At 34.4% G+C, this 23,049-nt stretch overlaps 1 protein-coding gene across 3 annotated transcripts in view; it reads left to right on the top strand.

The window, feature by feature from the left end:
• Positions 1–23,049, top strand: part of LRCH3 (leucine rich repeats and calponin homology domain containing 3) — a 96,602-nt gene that overhangs the window by 61,395 nt on the left and 12,158 nt on the right. Inside the window, exons 9-17 of one of the 3 annotated variants that reach the window (XM_069472725.1) lie at positions 843–991; positions 3,170–3,246; positions 7,527–7,578; positions 7,927–8,076; positions 11,409–11,459; positions 12,980–13,033; positions 17,664–17,735; positions 21,396–21,444; positions 22,001–22,108. In XM_069472725.1, the coding sequence (XP_069328826.1) occupies positions 843–991; positions 3,170–3,246; positions 7,527–7,578; positions 7,927–8,076; positions 11,409–11,459; positions 12,980–13,033; positions 17,664–17,735; positions 21,396–21,444; positions 22,001–22,108 (762 nt within the window). The remainder of the gene's footprint in view (positions 1–842; positions 992–3,169; positions 3,247–7,526; positions 7,579–7,926; positions 8,077–11,408; positions 11,460–12,979; positions 13,034–17,663; positions 17,736–21,395; positions 21,445–22,000; positions 22,109–23,049) is intronic. The other 2 variants (XM_069472726.1, XM_069472728.1) reach the window with 2 other exon arrangements.

Genomic DNA, 23,049 nt, shown 5'->3' with positions numbered 1-23,049 from the left:
TTTCTATTTTTAGTAGAGACGGGGTCTCACTCTTGCTCAGGCTGGTCTCCTCCCACCTCAGCCTCCCAGAGTGCTAGAATTGCAGGTGTGAGCCACTGTGCCCAGCCCACCCTAAAGCATTTTGAGAAGAAAGAATTCCTTAATGATTCCCTTCCATCCACAAACTATTGTAGAATATCTACAACATTGACCTCTAGAAAATAATTTTCTAAATCAGAAAATCTTTGTTTTGATCATGGTTTTCAAAAAAAGTTTAATTGACAACAGTTACAGGAAGGGAAATATAGTAGTCAGGAACTATTTCTTTCTCTCCAGGTCCAGTTTATTCCTACCTTTTCTCTTTTTTTTATTGCCTTTTACCTTCTTTCAATTCACTATGTTAGGTTTCTATCTCCCATCTCCCCAAAGAACTACTAAACTCAAAACTCAAAACACGAAGTAGTAAAGGAAGATGCACCTTTCAGTCTTTAAAAATGAATCTTCCTCTCTCTTTGTCTCACAAACTCAAACTGTCTTGTTTAAAACAGTAAGGAGCTGTCCAAAGAAAAAAGAAATGTTAGAGGTCCATATTTCGATAATTGTTATCAATTACTGCATTCTTTAGAGAATTAGACTAAGGTTTTCTGCACACTATTTCTGTGAGTGGCCATGGACTAAATAATAAAGGCTTACATAATTTAAACTTTTTATCATTCCTCCCACTTTCAGAATAGACAATATTAGGGAAAAGGAGAGAATACAACTTAAGTTTATTTATGTCTTTTCCTGGCTGTCTAATTTGAATGTTATTTCTCTATGTGTGTGTGTGTGTGTGTGTGTATGTGTGTGTGTTGTGTGTACAGTGGAACATGATCTGGATCAGATTGACTACATTGACAGCTGTACTGCAGAAGAAGAGGAGGAGGAGGTGAGACAGCCCAAGGGCCTGGACTCAGACAGCCTTAGTTCACAGTTTATGGCGTATATCGAACAACGGCGAATCTCTCATGAGGTAGTACACACATTTAAGCCTGTGTTGCTATCCCCTGTTAAAAATAATTCATGATAGTATAAATTTCTGTCGTATCAGGGATTTGTTGCTTTAGGCCTACTTGTTTTATGTTCTCTTCCAATTTCAATCCTGAATTTTTCATATTTATTTAGAAAAGTCAGACAGTATTCTCAAGTAGGATTTAGGTTTATTTTTCAAACAAGAAAGCAAAATTCAAAATTTCGAAGAAGGAATAAAAGAAATCCTAAGAGTAATGTAAAACCTTTGAATGAAATGCAAAAGAATATGATACTTTTAATTGTTTTTATTGCTATATTTTTGTTTCTAACTGATAAATCGTACTTTGATCAGTAATAAATTAAGAATTAAACCAAAAAGTTGACTTTTAGGGCAACATATAAACAATCATAGAATTTTTATAACAAGCTTAAGTATATTGGAGTTTTTATGCTAAGTCACACAGAATATAAATTGTTTGCTATTAAAATTCTTGGGTGTCTCTTATAGTAGAGCATTGAATTGCTTTAGAAAACAAACGAGCATTCAGCCCACTGTAGAATCTCTGCCAATTCCCCAAGGGTCTCAAATAGAATAGCATTCTTCAATATATCTAGTCAGCATAATAAATTGGCCCCACTTTAGTGTTTGTGATGTTGACGTCTGGAGTTGGTCCCAGGCTCTGAGCAGAGGTTATTTGAGAAACACTTGGGTCCTTTTTAGAGAATGATGTATTTAGCCTTTTAGAAATAGAGAATAATCACTTCTGGTGGGACATTGTAGAGTGATATTATCATTCTTTAAAAAAAAAAAAAACCTTTGGTTTTCCTATCTGAAGGCTTTTAAACATAGTGTTTTTTGTTGGTGTTCTAAAGACACTCTTATATTTAAAGTTGGATAAAGTTATATAAATCAAAGTCCTGCAGCTCAGAGATAGCAGTGTACCAGGTGACTGATCAGACTACCTGTGGTACAGGCTATGAGCTTTCCTTCTAGGGCAAAGGGCAATTCTTTTAGAATAAAATTAAAATTAAAAATGGCATATTATAATCTTTAGAAAAAGAATTCTCTATTTTTTTCTTTTTTTTTTTTTGGAGACAGAGTCTTGCTTTGTTGCCCAGGCTGGAATGCATCCAGTGGCCCAGTGATAGCTCACAGCAACCTCAAACTCCCAGATTTAAGCAATCCTCCTACCTTAGCTTTCTGAGTAGCTGGGATTACAGGCATGCACCACCATGCCCAGCTAATTTATTTTTCTATTTTTTTGTGGAGACAAGGGTCTCATTATGTTGCCGAGGCTGGTATCGAACTCCTGGCCTCGAGTGATCCTCCCACCTCGGCCTCCCAAAGTGCTTGGGTTACACATGTGAGCCGCCGTGCCAAGCCTGCTTCTATAGATTGTCATCTGGCAAAATATATACTGTGATAACCTTTAAGCCTCTGCTTAGATTTATAATTTTATTTTTCAGTGTGTGGTCTATATCACTTAAGCCAGTTTAATTTTCCTCAGTAATACTTTTTGAAAATGACTTTTATGCTTTAGTTTATAAATAAGTTAAATTGCCAATAGTATTTCTCTTTTAAATACTGTATTTTACCATAAACAGAAATGACTTTTTGTTTTGTCTTGATATTCCACCAACATCACCCAGGACTATTTATATGACTATGATAAAAGACGATTTGTGTTGATGAAGAAGTAAAGAAATGTCACGTGCCCAGTGAACTCCCTATGTATGACTAGAGAAACTGTGTAAATGTCAGGTAGGGTAGGTAGGAATTTCTGTCCTTGATGGAAGTTTGTATCAGATGACCTCTAAGATCCTTTCCAACTCTAACATCTTATCATTCAGTAAATATTACTATTTGGTCACTATAATTCATATACTACAGTGAGATGGAAATCTTTTTTAAAAAATAAAATTTGTGGAGTATGACTTTTGTGTATCAAAGCAGTAATATAGCCTATCATGCTTTTAAATGAAGTTTGATTTGAAGATTCTATTAAAATATTAGTCTATACTAGCAGGTCTCTTATGCAAAAAAAAAAGAAAAAATAAAAAAATAAAAAAATATTAGTCTAATATACAAATCCCTAAATGACAAGTTGAATGTGAACAATGTATCATGGTGTTCTGGATTCATATGTTAAATTGATTTATTTCTGCCTTTTTGGCCTAGGGTTCACCAGTAAAGCCTGTAGCCATTAGGGAGTTTCAAAAAACGGAAGATATGAGAAGATATTCACATCAAAACAGGTTTGAAAAACCAATTCTACTTACTTGTTTCTGTCTTAAAACTCAAAGATAAGAGCATAATATAATTTTGGTTTTGTGCAGATCTTTGTATAATGGAAATGTTTAGGTACTTACGTAGTACGGATTTAGAACTGAGTGACAATGTACTTTTGTGCCCATGTTATAAAAAAGAGGTAAAATTGGTTTTTTTGAGTCTAAATTTAGATCATTTACCAGCGGTCCTCAACCTTTTTTGGAACCATGAACCATTTTCATGGAAGACAATTTTTCCACAGACCAGGGAGGAGGGGATGGTTTCAGGATGATTCAAGCGTATTACATTTATTGTGTACTTTATTTCTATTACTATTACATTGCAATATATAATGAAGTAATTATACAACTCACCATAGGTCTGGGACCCCTGATTTAAACCATTACCTCCTGTACAGTTGATTTGAAGATATTTAATGGCAATTAGATTTTGTGGTGATAATGTGAGCGTTTATGCATATAGAGGGCTAAAAGAATTTCAGGAGTCAGGTGAGGCACAGTGGCTCATGCCCATAATCCTAGCACTTTGGGAGGCCGGGCGGGGGGGTGGGGATCACTTGAGCCCAGAAGTCGAGACCAGCCTGTGCAACATAGTGAGACCTCATCTTCACCAAAAAAAATATTAGCTGGGCATGGTAGTATGTGCTTGTAGCCCTAGCTACTCAGGAGGCTGAGGCAGGAGGATTGCTACTTGGGAGGCTGAGGCAGGAAGATCACTTGAGCCCAGGAATTCGAGATTGCAGTGAGCTATGATTGCTTCACTGCACTCTAACCTGGGCAACAGAAGGTGACCATTCTATTAAAAAAATAGAAAAGTCCTAAATTTTTTTTTCTTATATTTTAGCCTGGATAATAGGGAGATAGAGACAACAATATGTGTCCTCATTCGTATGTAAATTAATATGATCTTTCTACTACACATAGTGCCTCTCAGAATATTTCTAAAGTTAGCTTATCATTTAAAGCACCTCCCAAGGTGGGAGGATAGCTCGAGGTCAGGAGTTTAAGACGAGCCTGAACAAGAGCGAGACCCGTCTCTACTAAAATAGAAAGAAATTAGCTGAACAACTAAAAATATATAGAAAAATTAGCCGGGCATGGTGGCGCATGCCTGTAGTCCCAGCTACTCGGGAGGCTGAGGCAGGAGGATCACTTGAACCCAGGAGTTGGAGGTTGCTGTGAGCTAGGCTGATGCCACGGCACTCTAGTCCGGGCAACAGAGCAAGACTCTGTCTCCAAGAAAAGAAAAAAAAGAAACCTGAAAAAGTGAGAGAGCAAGCCCTATGGCTATCTAAGGGAAGAACATTCTAGACAGGTTCTGGGGTAGGAACATGCTTGATGTATGTAAGAAACATCAAGGAGTATGAACAAAGCAGGACGAGTTTGAGGTGTGAGATGAGAGTTCAGCTATGGTTATGTTCTATTTGAGGTACCTGCTAGCCATCCAAGTGGAATTATCAAATAAGCAGTTAGATATACGAGTTTGGAGTAAAGTGGAGAGAATTAGGGCTTGAATAACCAGCAAAGAAAACTGAGCAGGAGTGGTCATGTGAATAGGAAAAAGAAGATGGTGTCCTAGCGGCTAAATGAAGAGAGTATTTTACAAAGTGTAGAGAGGGATAAACAATGTCACATACTGCTGATAGGTTCAGTAAGGGAAGAACTAAGAAATAAGTGTTGGATTTAGGTGTATGTAAGGATCATTGCCAAACTTTTGATCTGAAAGAGCAGTTTCAGTGAAGTTGTAAAGAAGAGATCCAGATTAGAGTGGGTACAAAATAAACTGATGAAATGAAGTGCAAACAATGGCTTTTTAAAGAAGTTTTTGTATAAAAAGAAGGTAAAGAAATGTATGTAGAAATAAGACAGGTGTTAAGTGGTTGAAAAGCGTTGTTAAAGTGTAGTCTTCAAATCAAGGCACATAAACACGTTTGAGATGGATTTATTTGGTCCTTTCTGTGTTTTGGTCTAGTTTACAGATGGCAAATAAAAGCTATAGGAAATTTTAACAATAAAATTAATCTAGGGACAAAGTTACAGTAAATTCCTGTTATTCTAAATATGTAATTATTAGAATATGCTTTTTAATGGTCTGTATATATGTGCAGTATCTCATTTAATCTTCATAACATCTTATTAGAATAAGCATAATTATCCTTATTTTATAAATAAGGAAGCTGATGCTTAGGGAGGTTAAGTAACTTTCCTAGTTCGTTGAATTAGGCCAAACCATGGTCTGGGTTTATGGGGATGTGTAAAAATGATGACAGATTATGCCCAAAGCAAACATTAGGCAATGCAAAGCAGATGTGTAAGCTAAGGATACTCCCCATTATTGCCTCTATTATGTTCTCTGGGATGAGCATCTAGGTAGCCTAGATGAGTCTAGGTAGTCTGGGCAAATTGGGATGTCCACTAGTCTGAAGAGTAGGCAATTATAGGCTACCTGCTACTGCTTGCTATACCACCAGCTACATCAGCATTCAAAAACAACTTCTACTATAATATGTACAATACTTCTGCTACTCAGCACGCTCCATCCACCCCCTCAAAAGAAAAAAAAAAGTTTTGTGACTACCTCAAAGATGTGGAACCAATATTAAAAAAGATAGAGAGAAAGAGGACAATAGTATAGCTTAAGTTTTGACTATCTTATATTTTTAAAATTCAGAAGGGCATTGTAGATCCATATCCACCATTATGTGACATTCAAGGATCATACACAGCACAGTTTGAACATACCATACTGTTGCGTCCAACATGTAAAGAAGTTGTCAGCAGAGGAGATGACTATTAAACTTAGTCCAAAGCCACCTCAACATCTTTATTTTCTAAGCTTTATTGGAATACATTATACCAGAATTAAAAAATAAATAAATAAATAAATAAAATTCAGAAAAGCATAAGGTAGACCAGTGTTTTCCAACAGTATATAACAACATTGCCCAGGGAATATTTGAAAATGTGTTTATTGATTGTGGAAATTGGTTGCCAAAATTACTGCAGATGTTCTTGGCAGGCATTGAGGCTAAACTACCTATAATGTGCAGGTCAATCTTATACATCAAAAAAATTGTATCATTTGAAATGTCAGTGATGCTGTTATTAAGAAACATATTTATAGATGAAAAAGTCATCCAACATGAAGTAGCATGGTGATAACCAATGAGTAACAAAGCTGTAATGGCCCAATATTACCACCCAGTGATTGGCATGGGAGAAGTGTTGGTTCTCAGATGTCGTCTTCACTACCACTTCTGTTCTTTCTTATGACATGCTTCCTTCTTTGCCTCCACCTTTTTCACAGCTTAGTTCTTGCCATATCAGGTAATTTTTATTTTATATGTATCCCATATACTTTGAAATCTCTCCTCCTCCCTTTCTTCTTCCTAGTTTCTGTCTCCATAGAGTGGGGGAATATGATTTAGTAGAAAGAATACTAAACTACAAATTAGATAGCTTGAATTCTAATCCAGGTTCTGCCAGTATTAGGTCATTAAATATGAAATTTCCGATTTCAAATCAAATGTTTAGTTTATTATATCTCAAACAAGAAGCAGTACAATTAATCAAAGTCTGCACCTAAACTATCAACACAGTTTTCAAGCCATCTTAACAGTAGCTTGCTTATGCCAGAGTGCTGTGATTACAGGCATGAGCCACTATGCCCTTATGCAAGTAGCATTTTTCTTTGTATTTTTAAGCATCAAATAGGGTTTCATCTTTTTCTTAAAAATAAAAATCATCAGAATCTTCTGTTGTTAAAATTGCTTCATCAATCTTAATTATTGAAAATAAGAGTAGGAGTTAGTTACCAGGTTCTGTAGTATTCTAGATTTCTGTTGATAAAATGGCTCTGTATATAAAAGTATCTCAATTTACAGGTATCTTGTTTCAATTGTGGTAGTAAAGAAGATAATAGTTATTTGTGTAATAAAAAAATGATACGGTTTGAAAAATGATCTCAACTGTGTTGTCAATATTGGATGACATAGACAGTTGTTAGCTAGCCATAGATCAGTCAAGATATCATCATGTGAAACATGAGTTGGAGACATCTGGTATTCCTGTGGTTTAATTTAATGACTTGGGCTCAAGTTTGCAAAATGCAATTACTCTTTCAGTGCTAACTAAGCAGTTCCTACTGATTAATAGAAAGCTACATTAACAATAAAAATTTTACTTTTTTATATGTCTGTCTTTTTATCAAAGACTTTTTTCTTTCTTTTTTTTCTTTTTTGGGTCAGGCTTCCAGTTGAGCCATCTTCTCTCTTGTCACTATCACCAAGTCACAATCAGGTAATTTTTTAGTAGGTTTATTTATTTATTTTTGCTTTTTAAACTAATATGGTTTTCTTCTTTTGTAATACTTAAATTGCCATTAATTACCAGATATTTGTACACTTGCCTACCTTTGTCCTCAGTTAATATATAACATATGCACATGATAGTTGCTAATAGTGTTTCTAGACACCAGACAAAAAATAAATCTTTACCTACATGTTGCTTTATAGTACACATAGGAACGCTAGGTAACTGCAAAGTAAAAATTGCTTGAGTCAGTAGTAGTTCCGTAAATTGATAGGGAATATTGATAAGTTGATCCTTAGCCCTACTTATATATGCAAAATGATATTTTTGTTCCAGCTATCACATAAAGACTTGGAACTTCATCGGAGAAGAGAACAATTAGTAGAGCGTACTCGGAGAGAGGCACAGCTTGCTGCCCTACAGTATGAGGAGGAGAAAATAAGGACCAAGCAGATTCAGAGAGATGCTGTGCTGGACTTTGTCAAAGTGAGTCATTTCAATTCATTGAGTGATGCCCTTAAAGTTACTTAGAAGTAAGTGCTTATTTGTTTTGCAGAGACTGTCATTTTTTCTTATCTTAATGAAAGCATCAACTTTTTTCCTCTCTCTTGTATAAGTAATCTTGATTAAATAGAGTGACCGTCTCTCTTGCTTGTGCCTATCTGCATGAGGACAATAGAAGCGATTATCTTGCCCTTTACTAGTAATCTCTTCCCCTTAATTAGCAATCTGTCATGATATATACCACTTTATTATCTAGCTGCTGTTTTCTCAATGTCTAGTGTCATAGTAAAGATCACTAAGATCATGAAAATCAAAGTGCTACATAAACTGTAAAAGTTCCAAGCAAATGTAAACTGTTACTATGTGAACCTCTCTCCAACTTCCTCACTTTAGTAAATACCCCAAATTACTAGGCTCACAGGCTTAATCCTTCACAGTCACCTTCTATTCTTTCCTTTCTGTTGTTCTACACACCCATTCAATTAGTAATCCTGGTTAATATTTTTGTCTTAACATTTTGTAGCTTCTATAGTAGCATCTAAACCTTGTTCATTTTATTTTGCCTATGTTACTTATCCTTTTGATCTGAAGTCATCCTGGATTTTTTCTTCATACTTAAATAATTATGTGTGATTTTGTTTGCTTAAATCTGTCTCTCTCATTTATCTATAAACTCCATGAAGACAGGAACCGTATCTGTTTTACTCACTACTATGTCCCTAGATCTTAGCAGGTCTTAGCCCATAGTAAAACTCAGTAAATACTTGTTGAGTGATTAAATGAATGGATTACTCTTGTTCTCTAAAGGCTTTCTCTCCTGTATTTCATAACTTTAGCCAAAGACCGTCTTCTTTGTGTACCATGCACATGTCTGTTTTACTGTTTTACATTATACATTCTTTGTTTCCCATATGTATCAAGCCCATGATCATCATTTTTATCTCTCTTGCCTGATTTCTCTTCATCTAACAAGTTCCATTGCCTGTTATTTTCTACCAAAATTTGGGCAAATCTTTTGATCAATAGCAAAAAACTAAAATTAATGTTCCTATAAGTAGAAGTTTACAAAGGTAACTCTCAATCCCTCCTTGCCTCCAAACCTTCTGTCTAGCCTGAGATGTTTCTTCCTTTTGCCTTTTCCTCACCTCTAATAATGAAGTATTACTTACAGGGAAATAAAACAAACAAACAAACAAAAACCAAAAAATAAGACAATTTGCAATAAAAATACTCATTTTATATCAAAGACAAAGGAAGAGTTAGAGAAAATGTATCATCAAAATTGACCTTTAAGGAAATGATACAGGACCCTGAAGAAAGGTAGGATAGCCACGAAGAAAGGATGATGGTGTAAAGGTGGGTTCATTCTAGGTTGAGGGAATAGGATGGAAGCTGGCAATGAGCTTATCTTATTTATACATTTAAAATAGTGGCACTTAAGGGAAATAACAATTGGCTTAGAGAGTTTTGTTGAAAACCAATAGGAAAAAGGAATTGGTGAGAAAATAAAGAAGATGATAATAATAATACTTCCTAAAATATATTGAATGCTTACTATGTACCAGGGACTGTTTTAAGTACTTATGTATATTTACTCATTTAATCCTCCCAACAATCCTGTAAGATAGGTACTATTTTTCTCTTTTTATGGATAAGGAAACTAATGCTCAGAGAGAATAACAATTTACCTAAGGTTAGATATTCAGCTACTAAATGGCAGAGCAAGGATTCTGATAAGGCAGATTGGCTCCAAACCCTTCCTTGTGACCACAATGCTATACTGCCTCTCAGTAATTAATAATGGCCAACATTTAGTATGTCGTAAGTGGTGTTCTAGGCATTTTGCATAAATTAACTTATTTAGCTTGCCTTCTATAGAAGTCTCACAACTAGTAAGAGATAATCACATTGTAGACAGTCTTGATTAAATGTCAAATTAGAGTTTGATCTTGATTTATTAAGCAGAAGAGAACAGTGATAAGTTCTTAAGCAGGAGAAAAACATGAGAGATACTTCTGAGAAACTAATCTCATGTTAGAATAGGTTAGGAAGAAAGACTAGAAAGAGGAAAATGAAATAGAAAGTAATGACAATAATTAGACTAGGATGCAAAATGAAGGCATACAACTAGATGATTTCTAAGGTTTCTACGGGTTGGCAGTGTTGCACAGTGGGAAGAGCTTAAAAAATCAGAAATATTTGAATTTGAATTCAGCTTTGCCGCTCACTGTGTGCTTGACTTTTGGAAAGTTACTGAACCATTTTATGCTTTTAGTTTCCTCCTGTGTGTGATATTTACCTATTACATATTAACTATTTCAAAATTATTACAGTTGCATCTAATACTTAATACTAGTATGGTGGGTGCCGTACCTCCTACCACTAACATTGGATTTTCTAAGTTAACTATAAGAGAGATTTCAAAAGAAGCATCATTACACCTTGCACATAGATGGGTAGTGAATGATGAGTAAGTCATTGAAGATGGGAAAAAAAGAAGTTCCCAAAGCAAGGTTTTAAGGCTAAAAGAGTCTACCATTGTGGAAAGAATGTAGGATTTGGAGTCAGGAGACACAGGTGAAAATCTTAATTATGCTGCTTACCAACTCTGTGACCTTGCACACACCACATAACCTCTCTCTCAGTTTTCTCATCTCTAAATAAATACGATTATGGCACTTGTTTATCTCACAGAGTGAGAAGACTCACTTGAGATACTGTGTATAAGAACACATTATAAGACACTAATATGGATGTCATAATATTATTATTTGACATAATAACAAATTAGCAAATTGGGAAAAATAGTCAGTTAATTTGGGAAATTATGAATTTGTTCTTGGATATGTTGAATATGAGGTGACAGTGGGGTTTCCAAGTAGAGAGTTTCCACAGGCAATTAAAAATATAAACTTCAGGTTTGCTGATAGGGAGCTAAAGGTGTTAGCATTAGAGTGATTTTGGAGCCATTAGAGGGAGAAAATGAGTTCACTGAGAGAAAACAGTGAGAGATCAGTACTCTGTGAATGTGTTTGCATAGGTATGTATATAGTTTTTTTTATAATTTCTATTTACAAATGCTTATAGATACATGAAAGTACTGTTTGTCAGTTCATTGCTTTTCCTCATTTAAATTGTAAGATATTTAAGGGAAGGGGCAACATTTTCTAACCAGTAAATCTAGAAAAGTGCTATATTACAAGAGATAAAGAAATTAATGCAAATGATTATTTTAGTAAATAGAATTTATTATTTCCAGTGTTCCAGATTCTAACCAACTTCCCTTTTTTGTGGGGGGGGTCGGGGATGTATAGCAAAAAGCATCGCAAAGTCCACAAAAACAACAGCTCCCCTTAGATGGTGAGGTAAGTCTATATAATCACCTTTTCTTTGGAATTTATTATTTTTGCAATGGAAAAGAAATGTTTTGCATGTGATTTTTTTTTTTCTGCTCATCCGCAGGCCCCTTTTGCATGGATTATTATGCTTTTAGTGATTAGAATATTGGCATTTTTCTTTTTTCTCCCTCACAAAATTCTGCTTATAAGGGAGAAGATGATACAGGCCAAGGAACTTATCAGAATCTATACATTGGGCCTTTTTTCATCTACATACATCATCTAGAGATTATATTTCCCTCTCCCACCTCCACCAGAGGCATCATCTCCCTCTCATCCATTTTCAAAGATACTGTGTAATGAATGAGAGATAGTCCTGAGACCTATATCTGGTAGGGGTAAATGGTGTCAGTACTAAAAAAGACTCTATATGGTATTTCATGTTCGGTGTTATCAATTATACTTTGTACACATCTGTTTCATAATATCAAGTAATACATTTTCATTACAAGTTAACATAAAATTAATTGCTTAACCTTTTTAAAGTTGACATATTTATTTGGTCTATTCAAATGTGCTTATTTTTATTGTAGTTGGCTTTCTCAGTAACCGTTTTCCCTTTCTCTTTGCCTTCTAGTTTTAATTTATGATCATTACTTCCTTAAAAAATGTATAAAGGCCTTGCTTTATATGAATTTTGGCTTTGCTTTTTGTTAAATAAGGTATTTAAAAACCTAACATATGGGACTTTATAAGCATCAATTTTTTGCACAGTGTTCTTAAAGCACAAATGTGTATTGCTTGAAATGTTTTAAGTTGTCCATTACAAAAGGGTTTTTTTAAAAGTATTATTGGACATATAATAACTGTTTTTATTTGTATGAGAACATTATGTATTGGCATAATACCTGAAAGATTCACTCAAGCATTTTTAGTTGTCTTTTCTTCACATGGTAAAATTTCATACAAACTTTTGACAACCAAAGTTTAATAAATTTAATATATTTTTTCTTTTTTACCCCGACATTTCCTTCTTGATGGTCATTCTCAAGTAACTCATTCTCTAACAGCTAAAGGTTCACAGGAAAGTACATGTACGGTTTTAAATTTTTCAGTTGTACTTTTATTTCATCTGAGAAAGGTAATGAAGAGATACCTAGACTAGAAATCATGATTCTTGGGTTTATTGTTTGTCGCTGGCTCACTAAATGACCACAAATTCTTTATATTATTGTTCTATCTGTACTTCTGCTTTCTCTTTTGTGAACAGAGAATAATCCCTGTTCCCTCCTTGCTTTGGAACATTTTAGGCAATAAGATCAGATTTGAACTTGTTTAAATTCTTTGAAAGAACATCAGTTCTCAGAATCAGTTTATTGACTTTTATAATGCATGAATTCCAGATGATTGTGAATGTGGCCCTATATGTCAGCTTCTTCAAAAGTATCTCTTAATATGTCTCGTTCCTTGTGTGTATATTTGTAAAATATGTCATACATGTGCATAGTTTGTTTTTGACAATGCTTCATTTTTCTTCACCTCTCCAGTGTTCCTTCCCATCCAGAAGGTCTCAGCACACAGATGATAGTGCCTTGTTAGTGGTAAGAGTCTTGCACAAAATGGAGTTTTACATTTCTGTGTCTAGAGATTGAAGAATAGGTATTGTACTTTTCACTTGGAAATGATCTAAATATCATAAAACATGATGGACGTCATTACTAAATGCTTTACAAATAACTAGAACTATTTCCCTACACTACCATTTGTGACTTACCCAGTGTTCCAGAGTTCTGCCGCTGTGATTCACGTGTCTTTGTCAATGCTTCCAAAAGTAAAACATACGCATTGAAAACTGTATTGGCTTTGTATGTGTGCTGGGGAGAGGAAGCATAACATAATATTAGGGTTTTTATTTTTTTTATTTTTTTTGAGACAGAGTCTCACTCTGTTGCCCGGGCTAGAGTGAGTGCCGTGGCGTCAGCCTAGCTCACAGCAACCTCAAACTCCTGGGCGTAAGCGATCCTACTGCCTCAGCCTCCCGAGTAGCTGGGACTACAGGCATGAGCTACCATGCCCGGCTAATTTTTTGTATATATATATTTTAGTTGTCCATATAATTTCTTTCTATTTTTAGTAGAGATGGGGTCTCACTCTTGCTCAGGCTGGTCTCGAACTCCTGACCTCGAGCGATCCACCCGCCTCGGCCTCCCAGAGTGCTAGGATTACAGGTGTGAGCCACTGCGCCCGGCCAGTATTAGGGTTTTTAAAATGTGATTTCTAATTCCAGGTGAATTAGAAAGCACATTAACTTAATCAATCATTAATTTGTTTCATGAGTCACCTGTGTGTTAAATGGAGTCCCTAACCCCATGACACTAATTACAACTGTATATTTGGCATCCTATTTTACTATACATTTTAAGCTACTGAAAATCTCAAATTTTGGTTTTGAATACTTACATCTCAAGATTCTGTCTCCATCCTTTTTTTTTTTTTTTTTTTAAAAGAAAGAGGGTCTTGCTCTGTCCTCCACACCAGAGCACAGTGGCACAGTCATAGCTCACTGCAGCCTCGAACTCCTGGCCTCAAATGATCCTCCTGCCTCAGCCTCCTGAGTAGGACTACAGGCATGCACTACCATGCCTGGCTAATTTTAAAAATTTTTTATAGAGGTAGAATCTCACTGTGTTGCTCAGGCTGGTCACAAACTCCTAAGCTCAAGTGATTCTCCCACCTTGGCCTCCCAAAGTGCTGGGATTACAGGCGTGAGCCAGTGCCCAACTTCCATGCTCACTTTTTCAACTCAAGAAAACATTAATTGAAATTCTACCTGCTGATCTTTTTTTTAAACATTGGTTTACTTTTATTGCCTGTTTCATCAGCTGAAAATGAGTATAACAACAGCTTTATTTAAAGTCTTCTTTTATCTGCCTTGCAAAAGAATTCTAACCATTTATAGAATTGCTTTTCCCATCATGTTTTATGTTATTTTTTTCATAGTAGTGTTGAAAACTAGCATTTCAAAACTCTAGTGTTTGTAGCAATTCCTGTCTTCTATGCTAGTGACTGCTGCCATTGTGCATACCACTGCATGAACGGCATGCTTCAGCATGAGATTCCTATGACATAAACTTCCATTGTCTGTTAGAGTTTCTGTACATTCTGCAATCTTTATTTCCTAAGAGATGGATAAAGCACATTTTAACTGGCCATTTTTATAGATGAATACAACCACTAGCCTCTGGAGTTTTTGTGGAAGTTAATTGGCATGAGAAGCAAATAACAATTTAAATGAACATAGAAAAATATTGAGAGCCTCTGATGATCCAGACACTGTACCAAAATTATCTCATTCACTCCTCACAACAACCGTAAGAATAAAGGTTAAACTTAGCATCATTTAACAAATGATTACTGAGGCACAGGATGTTATATCCAGAATGTGACTTGTCTAAAGTCGCATAGTACAAGTCTGAGAATCCATTATCTGGCTGTCTTGAGACCTGCATTAAACACCATGCTGTATTGTCTCTCATACTGTAATTGAAAAACAGTTTAGGAAACTGAAGAGAAGGTTTAATAACACATACAGTAAGGGATAGAAGTCTGAGTGCCCGGACTTTGTCAAGGAAATAGTGGAATTTAGAAAACAATAGCAAAATCCCCTTAGTGTGAAATTTGAATAGCCTTCAGCCATTTGTCAGTACATAAACATTAAATTAGATGGTTTTTAAAAGCAAGGAATTTCTTCTAAATTAGATGGCCTCACATTTCTTTGTATGCCAAATATTATAGTATCCAGCCAACACTGTGCAAAAAGTCGTGCTTTGTTTTTTTCAAATATTTATTTATTTTATTTATTTATTTATTTTTGAGGCAGGGACTCACTCTAACTCCCAGGCTGGAGTGCAATGATAGGTCACTATAACCTCAAACTCCTAGGCACATGGGATCTTCTTGCCTCAGCCTCCCAAGTAGCATATGCCAACATATTCAGCTAATTTTTTAATTTTTTTGTAGAAATAGGGTCTTGCTATGTTGCCCAGGCCAGTCTTGAATTCCTAGCCTCAAGTGATCCTCCTGCCTCAGCCTCCCAAAGTGCTGGGATTATAGGCATGAACCACTGGGCCTGGCCTAAGAGTCCTATTTAAATAGTATTTCTTCTCAAAATGCTCTTCAGAGACTTCATATTGCTCTTAAAATCTAAACCTCGTAACATGCCTAGAAGCTCCTTCGTACCCTGGCTACTGTCTGCCTCTCCAGTCTCATGTCTGGGCTTGTGCTATACCAGTATTTTTTTCAGCCTTTCAAATATGGTAAGCCCTTTCCCACCTCAGGACCTTTGCAAATGCTGTTCCTTTTACATGGAATGCCTTCCCCTCCCTATATTTACCCTTTGATTAATCCTACTCATCTATCAGATATCAGCTTAAACGTCACATCTTTAAAATGGCTCTTCTGCAACCCCCACCCTTAAATCAAGTTTCTGTCTTCACTGTTACTTTTTTCTTTGTAGTACTTTTATTTGGCCGTTTATTACTTTCTATCTCTTTCCTATTAAACTGCTAGACTTTAAGCTTCATGGGCACAAAGATATTCTCTGTTGTGTGTACCTTTATGTACTCAGTCCCCACCACAGTTCCTGGGATATATTAGGTACTCAATAAATATTTCCTTAATGAACACATAAATGCTATACATCTATTAATTGCTCATTAAATGGTTTCATGATGAAAAAGTCTGATGATATGGCAAGGTAAATATTGAATTTGATTTAAAGACCTAGAAATGTAGGATTTGAAATAACTATTTGTAACATCTAATATAAGTTACACTAACATTCTCTGAGGGCTGCGCCTTAAGCTCCTGTTGCTTTCATGTATATCCCGTCTTATTTTAAGAGAGCAAGAGGTTCATTTCATTTCCACTCCTTTTTGTCCTTCTTTGCCAACATAATGGCTTGTAGCCTTCTTATATTTGAGATTGACAGTAGTACCATTTGATAAATAGAGCCCAGGAAATGTAAACAGGTGAAGCACACACAGTGTATTATTATTGTTGTCACAGTCTTGTCCTTTGGTATATTTTTTCTTTCATTATTTTCTGCCTTAAGATAGATTTTGATGCAGCAACAGTATATTATATGCTTTTTTTTGTCAAAGAAAAAAGATATTGCTATCTATTAACTCTCATTGAAAATACAGTTGTATTTATTTTATTGCCCGTATACATACCTTTTTCGAAAACACTCATATGTTCTTGCTCATTTATTCCATGATTCAGAAATTTGTGGTTCTAGTTTAAATTTTTTAAATTTATTTAACTTATAAACGCTTTAATATTTTTAAGCTTTTGGCATTTTGTTGTCTTATTAGGTAAAACCTTATCCAGTGCCCTTTATGAAAGTATTGTCTTCTCTGACTTCCATTCCCCATGTGGCAAATGAAAAAAAATTGTCATGTTTTGAGTATCTCTTACCTGTAATCAAAATTCTATGTAATAGATTCTTTTTTATTTTTATTTTTAATTGACAGATGATATTATATACATATATACAATAGATTCTAACATTTAGTGTGTCTAACTATATCTCTAATATGCTTAACCAGTCGTATGTTGGTTGGTGACATATAAAAGGCTCAAAGAAAAGAAAAATTCCACCTTACTCTTTTAGAAGTCATTTAGAATTTCATAGAAGCAAAAACAAAATGGTGCTTTATCTTTAAGGTGTGATGCAGAATCCTCATGTCCTTTCTTCTCATATCAGAGCCATTAAATTGAATTAAAATAAATTTAGTTGGATTAATATTGAAAAAATATTGTTCTTATTTATTCCTGTTCTCAGTTAAAATGAGCTCTTTGGATTTATTTCACCTGTCATAGGAACAGCACAGGACTCATTAGCTTCAAGGTTATTGTACTAAAGATGTTGATGTTTTCTGTCTGTCTTCCGCATGAAATCGTTTTTTATAAATCATGCCCATCATTTCTTGATTAATATGGTATGAGGTATTGAGAATATCCTGGATTTACACTGGTGGAAAAACAACATGTATAAATGATGTTTTTTTTCCCCCAAATTCTTTCTTTCTGCCTTGTCATTATCTTAATAAACTAGTTGAAACTTTGTCAATGACCTTTCCTTTTCTAATTTCACTGGTCAGATTTGCCTGCCTGACATTTTGCTAACATAAATGCTGCCTTCTGTTTCCTCTCTCATTTGAAATTTAGTCGCTGTCAGGGTTGAATCAAGTGGGCTGTGCTGCTATGCTGCCTCATTCTTCTGCCTTCACACCTCTTAAGGTATCTCTTGTTACTGTAATTCACCAGGAAATTTGGGGCGGGGGTGTATAATGGAGGTCTTAAATTTTCCAATGGATTGGTCCAACAGCAATCTGAAATCTAGGATTACATGAAATATTACCTAGGCTTATGAAACTATTTGATTTTAACATTGATTTTACTTGAAATTTTTTGAAAGTTTTATCATGCCAGAGATAGTCATAGAGCCTGCATTAATTATTATATTCAGATTCTGTTTGATGTATCATTCTAATTTCTTAGCAAAGTTTTTTTTGTCATTAGTTATTACTTTGGTTAGTATATAATATCAAATTAACTGTTGTCTAATGTGCATGCAAAATAATTTGAGTCCCAATCCAAAAGTCTACCACTGCCAAAACCCTCTACAGTAGGGATCAGTCAACTATGGCCCCTAGGCTACCAGGGTTTATTTACTTTGTAAATAAAGCTTTTATTGTTATACAGCCAATCCCTTTTATTTATGTATTGTCTATGGCTGCTTTCACTGTAAACAACTGAGTTGGAATAGTTGTAACAAAGATCATATGCCTGTAAGCCTAAAATATTTACTGTCTGGCCCTGTAAGAAAAAAATTGTCAACTCCTGCTTTATATCAACAACAATATCGTAAGAGATAATAAATTTCACCTTCTAGAATAATTGAATCTAAACTCTAAAATTAAGAACCTGTAGTGTTTTATTTTTTAAAGGTCTCTAGGAATGGTAATTCCATATATTAACTTAAATTAGAAATGATTAATTATTCTCACTGTCAAGAAGACCTTTGTCTAACTTATAACTGTCCTGCTGTGGTTTATATTTGTTCTTTTCTTCCAAGAGTGGAGATTTTTTGTTATTTTAGCAATTTTTATTTAAGAATCTTAGTATTTGAAAACTATTATGATCCCATCTTTGTCTTCTCCCTAAATAAACTCAGATCCTTGTATATGCCTTTCCCATTAATCCTTAATGATACCAATCTCAAGTGTGTGTGGAGTAAAAAAAAGAAAAAAAAAATTTTTTTTTTTTTTTAAAGAAACAAAAAAATCCTTAATGAACTTTCTTAAATTCTCTGCCCTCCGTTTTGGCTCCACAATTCAAAACTAAAAATATATCCCTGCCTGCCTGACTCAGAGCATGAAACAAGGATTTTTCACATCTTAATTTGAGCTTTAGTTAGGCTTTTTCAGTTTTGGTCTTCATATTCACTTTATTTCTCAAATGTTTTAGTTATATTCCTGATAGTTAATTTCCACATCTCATATCTTTTATTTTTTTCCCCGAATGTTTAATTTTGCTGTTTGAATTTGTCCAATTTACCAGAATTTTCAAATTTTTGCATCATGTCCTTCTAAATCCTGACCCTTAACTTTATAACATCTGTAAACCTGATGAACCTTCTCTCTGGTCATTATTGATGATGCTGTACATACCTGGATGACACCTGAAAAAAACTTAATAATTCTCTTCCATGTTAACTCTTTGCCAGCCTTTCTCAACTGGGCTCCTTATTTGAACAACAACACAGACAATTATCTCAGCAACTTTTTTCAAAATTCTTTCAAGGAAGGCATATAACTAGTACCATTCTAGATACATAGGAGAGAAGTTAATTCATTGCCCTCAATGGATAAGGGCATTGGGGCTTATTCTCTCTCAAATTCATAGCTGAGAAAGGCTAAATCTGAATATACCAAAAGTTATGTGATCCAGACCATATTTTCTCTGTTTTGTATTAACTGTCATGTTAAATAAAATCTAAAACTTTACTAGGTAAGATAGATAGATAAATCTAACTTTTTTCCTATCAGACCCGCTACACTGTCAAATGATTAGTTTTAAGAGGTTTATTCTTTATTTTCTGGTATCCCAATGACTTTTACAGCAGTTACATATTATATTTATGCATGATTTTATTTCTTTTATTGCTTAGTCAGGTTAAGTTGAATTCATGTCAATTTCTGAGATTATTTCCTAACCTTTTTTTTTGGCTCTCCAGTTCTCCAAGAGTTCCCAAATGTAGTTAATGGCCCCAGAGTGATTTAAACTAATTATTTTAGTATTCTAGAGTGCAAGTTACTTAGATTTATAGTTTCAATAAAAGTAAATTTTTTAAATCATCATTTTACAAATCTTCTCTTCTGGCTTTGTTTTTCATCATAACCAATTATGTATTACCCGTTGCTGTTTCTGGAGACAGAGAACATTCGCTGCCCTTTAGTGTCATTTGTTTCATCTCTTCCTTCTCATCTAATAAGGTTGCCTATTAACTTTCTCCTTTTATTCCTTAATATGTTTAAATTTCTAGTCTAATAGGTCTTTTAAATTTTTAAAAAATATTTTTCTTCTTTATATAAAATAATCTCTATCTTTAATATTTTTCTCTTTGTACCATTCATTGTTCCTTGTACATGTCTTTGTTTAGCTTTCTCCTTCGTATCTCACATCCCTTGAAAATAAGAATAGTCTTTAGTTTCCTTATAAAAATATCAAGGTTTTGCCTCATTTGCCTGTTCATTCCTTTTGCTAGTTCCAGTTACTCTTGTTTTAAATTTCTTACTTAAATTTCCATTTTTTCTCAATACCCCAAACTTAGTTTATTTGCATCTATAAACTTGACGAACGTGTCTTTTTCACTGAAGATAATGCACTGCTTTACTTACAAGTGCAGCTCACTTTTGAAATCTAATTCTCAGCCTACGGGTATCAAACTAAGGAATTGTTACCAGAAAATTGTCTGCAGATCAGTCTTAAGAATTTTCTCAACACTGTGGCTTCTGTTTATTATTTTTTTTTAGCAGTTAAAATTCTGTCATTAATTTCATCTGACCCAACTCTAAAGATGTAAGATTTCTGAAAATATTGAAACTAAAGGGAGGAAAAACATGGGAACAGATGTGTATGTATGTATTAGCTGTAAAGTCATTCTCTTAATTCAGAAATGTGTCTTAGTTATCATATCTTAAAGTTATAATATTTAAATTATATTTAAATTTAATTAGATGTCAAGGACTAAAAAACTGTTGATGTTTTTATAGCTTTTCTTGATTCTGCTCCCCTGTCAAATCTTCAACATCTTCAACTGAACCCACCGTTTCTTTTTCATTTAGCTTAACTACATATCCCTTTCTTTACATAAACTTTGTACCAGTTCAGCTAGCTCTTCCTCCTTTTTACAGTTCTTTTGGTCAATGAATTAAAAATATCTTGGACTGCAATACTAGTCTAGAGGATATATCAATCTATCGTCTCTCAAGCACTTTTTTTCCTAACTGAAATGAAGAAACCTCTACTTAAAGTATTTTATTCTCCAGAGAAAAGAATACTTGAGAAACTATTCTAGAGAAATTATTAAAAAATAAAATTTTGTTCTCTTTCCTATATATTTCCCAATAAAATTTTCTGCTTTAGGATGATCATTTTTGACAGTCTTAGGAAAGTTCTATTAAATAATGGGACTGTCTTTATAGAATACATTACATAAATACAACTAAATAAAAAGTTTGGCTTTAAAAATGTGAAATTAATTCATTTCACCAGATTCGCATTTCTAGACTTAATTTTGAAGAAGAGTTTTTTTCTTTTATAATTCCAAAGTTACCATAAATGTGGAATCTCTTCTTGAATAATAATTCCTGATATATCTCTGTTTCTCTACAGAATGATGACAGAGCTAATGCTATATCAAGTTCACCTACAACAGAAACAGGTAACAGACACAGAGGTGCAATTAAACATCTATTTCAGTAACAAATTTAAATTTGAGCTGCAGTGTTGGCAATAAGGTTATAATTCTGTACCAGGATTTTCATGATAAGTTAATTCTTAGAGAGCTGTGGCTTCTTTTTCTGAGATGGAAATTAGACACAAAATTGGATACTTTCTGTATTTTTTTTTTTTTTCATTTTTTAATTCATCTGGTTGTTCAACTACTTAGCCATTTGACATGAACAAATGAATAACAGCTAGCAGGGCTATAGGTTTGTAAGAGACTATGTTCAATATGTTAATGTTCATTCTGCCTTTATTGATACACCAAAAATAACATGACAATTAAAAACACATATAAGCAGCCTCCTTGCTTTTAGGATTACTTTTCTATACCAGGCTTTTTATTAATAAGCAGAATTATCATTTTATCTCATTGCTGTTTGATTTTTTTCTTTATTTGCTATTTATTGAAATTTTATGACATGTGGATGTCTGTTATATTTAATTTTCTTTCTGTCTCCTTTACCTCATTTTGCTTTTCCGTGCTGATTTAGTTCATCATTCCCCTGCATATTCTTTTCCTGCTGCTATCCAGAGAAATCAGCCCCAGTGCCCCGAAAGCTTCCTTTTCCGAGCAGCTGTCAGGGCAGAAGCAAATAAAGGTAGGTGGTAGTGATTTTAAAAGGCAGGGACAGTGGTTATGTGTGTGTGTTACACAGTGGTGCTAGCTGTTACAGGATTTTAAACTTAACACCAAGCGATCACCTTAGCAAAAGCTTTAAATTCTGCATAGTCTGTGATCTCACTGTCATTAAATCAGGAGAATCTTGTTTGAATTTGTTTTGATGAGAAAGTTTCATAGTACCAGATTATAAAGCGTTTGAACAAATAAAATGCTCTTTGAAGGCCGTAGAGAATGTTCCTCCTCTTTGTCATAAGGTCTTTTCAGATTTTTTTTCTCTGTTGATAAAAGCTGTTTTCTGTGTTCTTAAAAAAAAATGAATCAGTAATTTTTTTAAAAATCTACTTAAAGTCTCATGTTCTTTTAGTTAATAATGACAAATATCTGCCTGGTCACCCCAAAGGAAAAGTTACCTGGGAGTGGGAAAAAACATTTCAAGTTAAAAATAACTACTTTTAATGTAACTGACAGATACACTCACAGTAAGATTTAAATATCAAACCAGAGATGCACTGTGGGTAGGAGTGTAAATTTATATGGAAAACTGTTTACATTATCAGTAGGCTCTCTCTATCTGTGTGTTCGGCGTCTATGGATTCACCCAACCACAGATAGAAAATACCTGGGGGGAAAAAAATTCAAAACCAGCCTAGGTAACGTAGAGGCTCTATGAGACCCCCTCATAGAGACCCCTTCTTTACAAAAATTAAAAAAAAAAAAAAAGTAGCCAGGAGTAGTGGGACAGACTGGCAGTCTTAGCTACTGGGGAGGCTGAGGCAGGAGAATCGCTTGAGCCCAGGAGTTTGAGGCTGCAGTGAGCTATGATCACACCACTGCACTCCAGCCTGGGCAACAGAATAAGACTCTGTCTCTAAAAAATAAAATAAAATAAAAAATACAAATAAAAAAGCAATACAGTGT

Source organism: Eulemur rufifrons, chromosome 7 (assembly GCF_041146395.1).
Source record: "Eulemur rufifrons isolate Redbay chromosome 7, OSU_ERuf_1, whole genome shotgun sequence".
In the NCBI taxonomy this organism is placed as follows: Eukaryota; Metazoa; Chordata; class Mammalia; order Primates; family Lemuridae; genus Eulemur; species Eulemur rufifrons.
The sequence above is the reverse complement of the archived record's forward strand: the minus strand, read 5'-3'. Positions and strand labels throughout refer to the sequence as shown.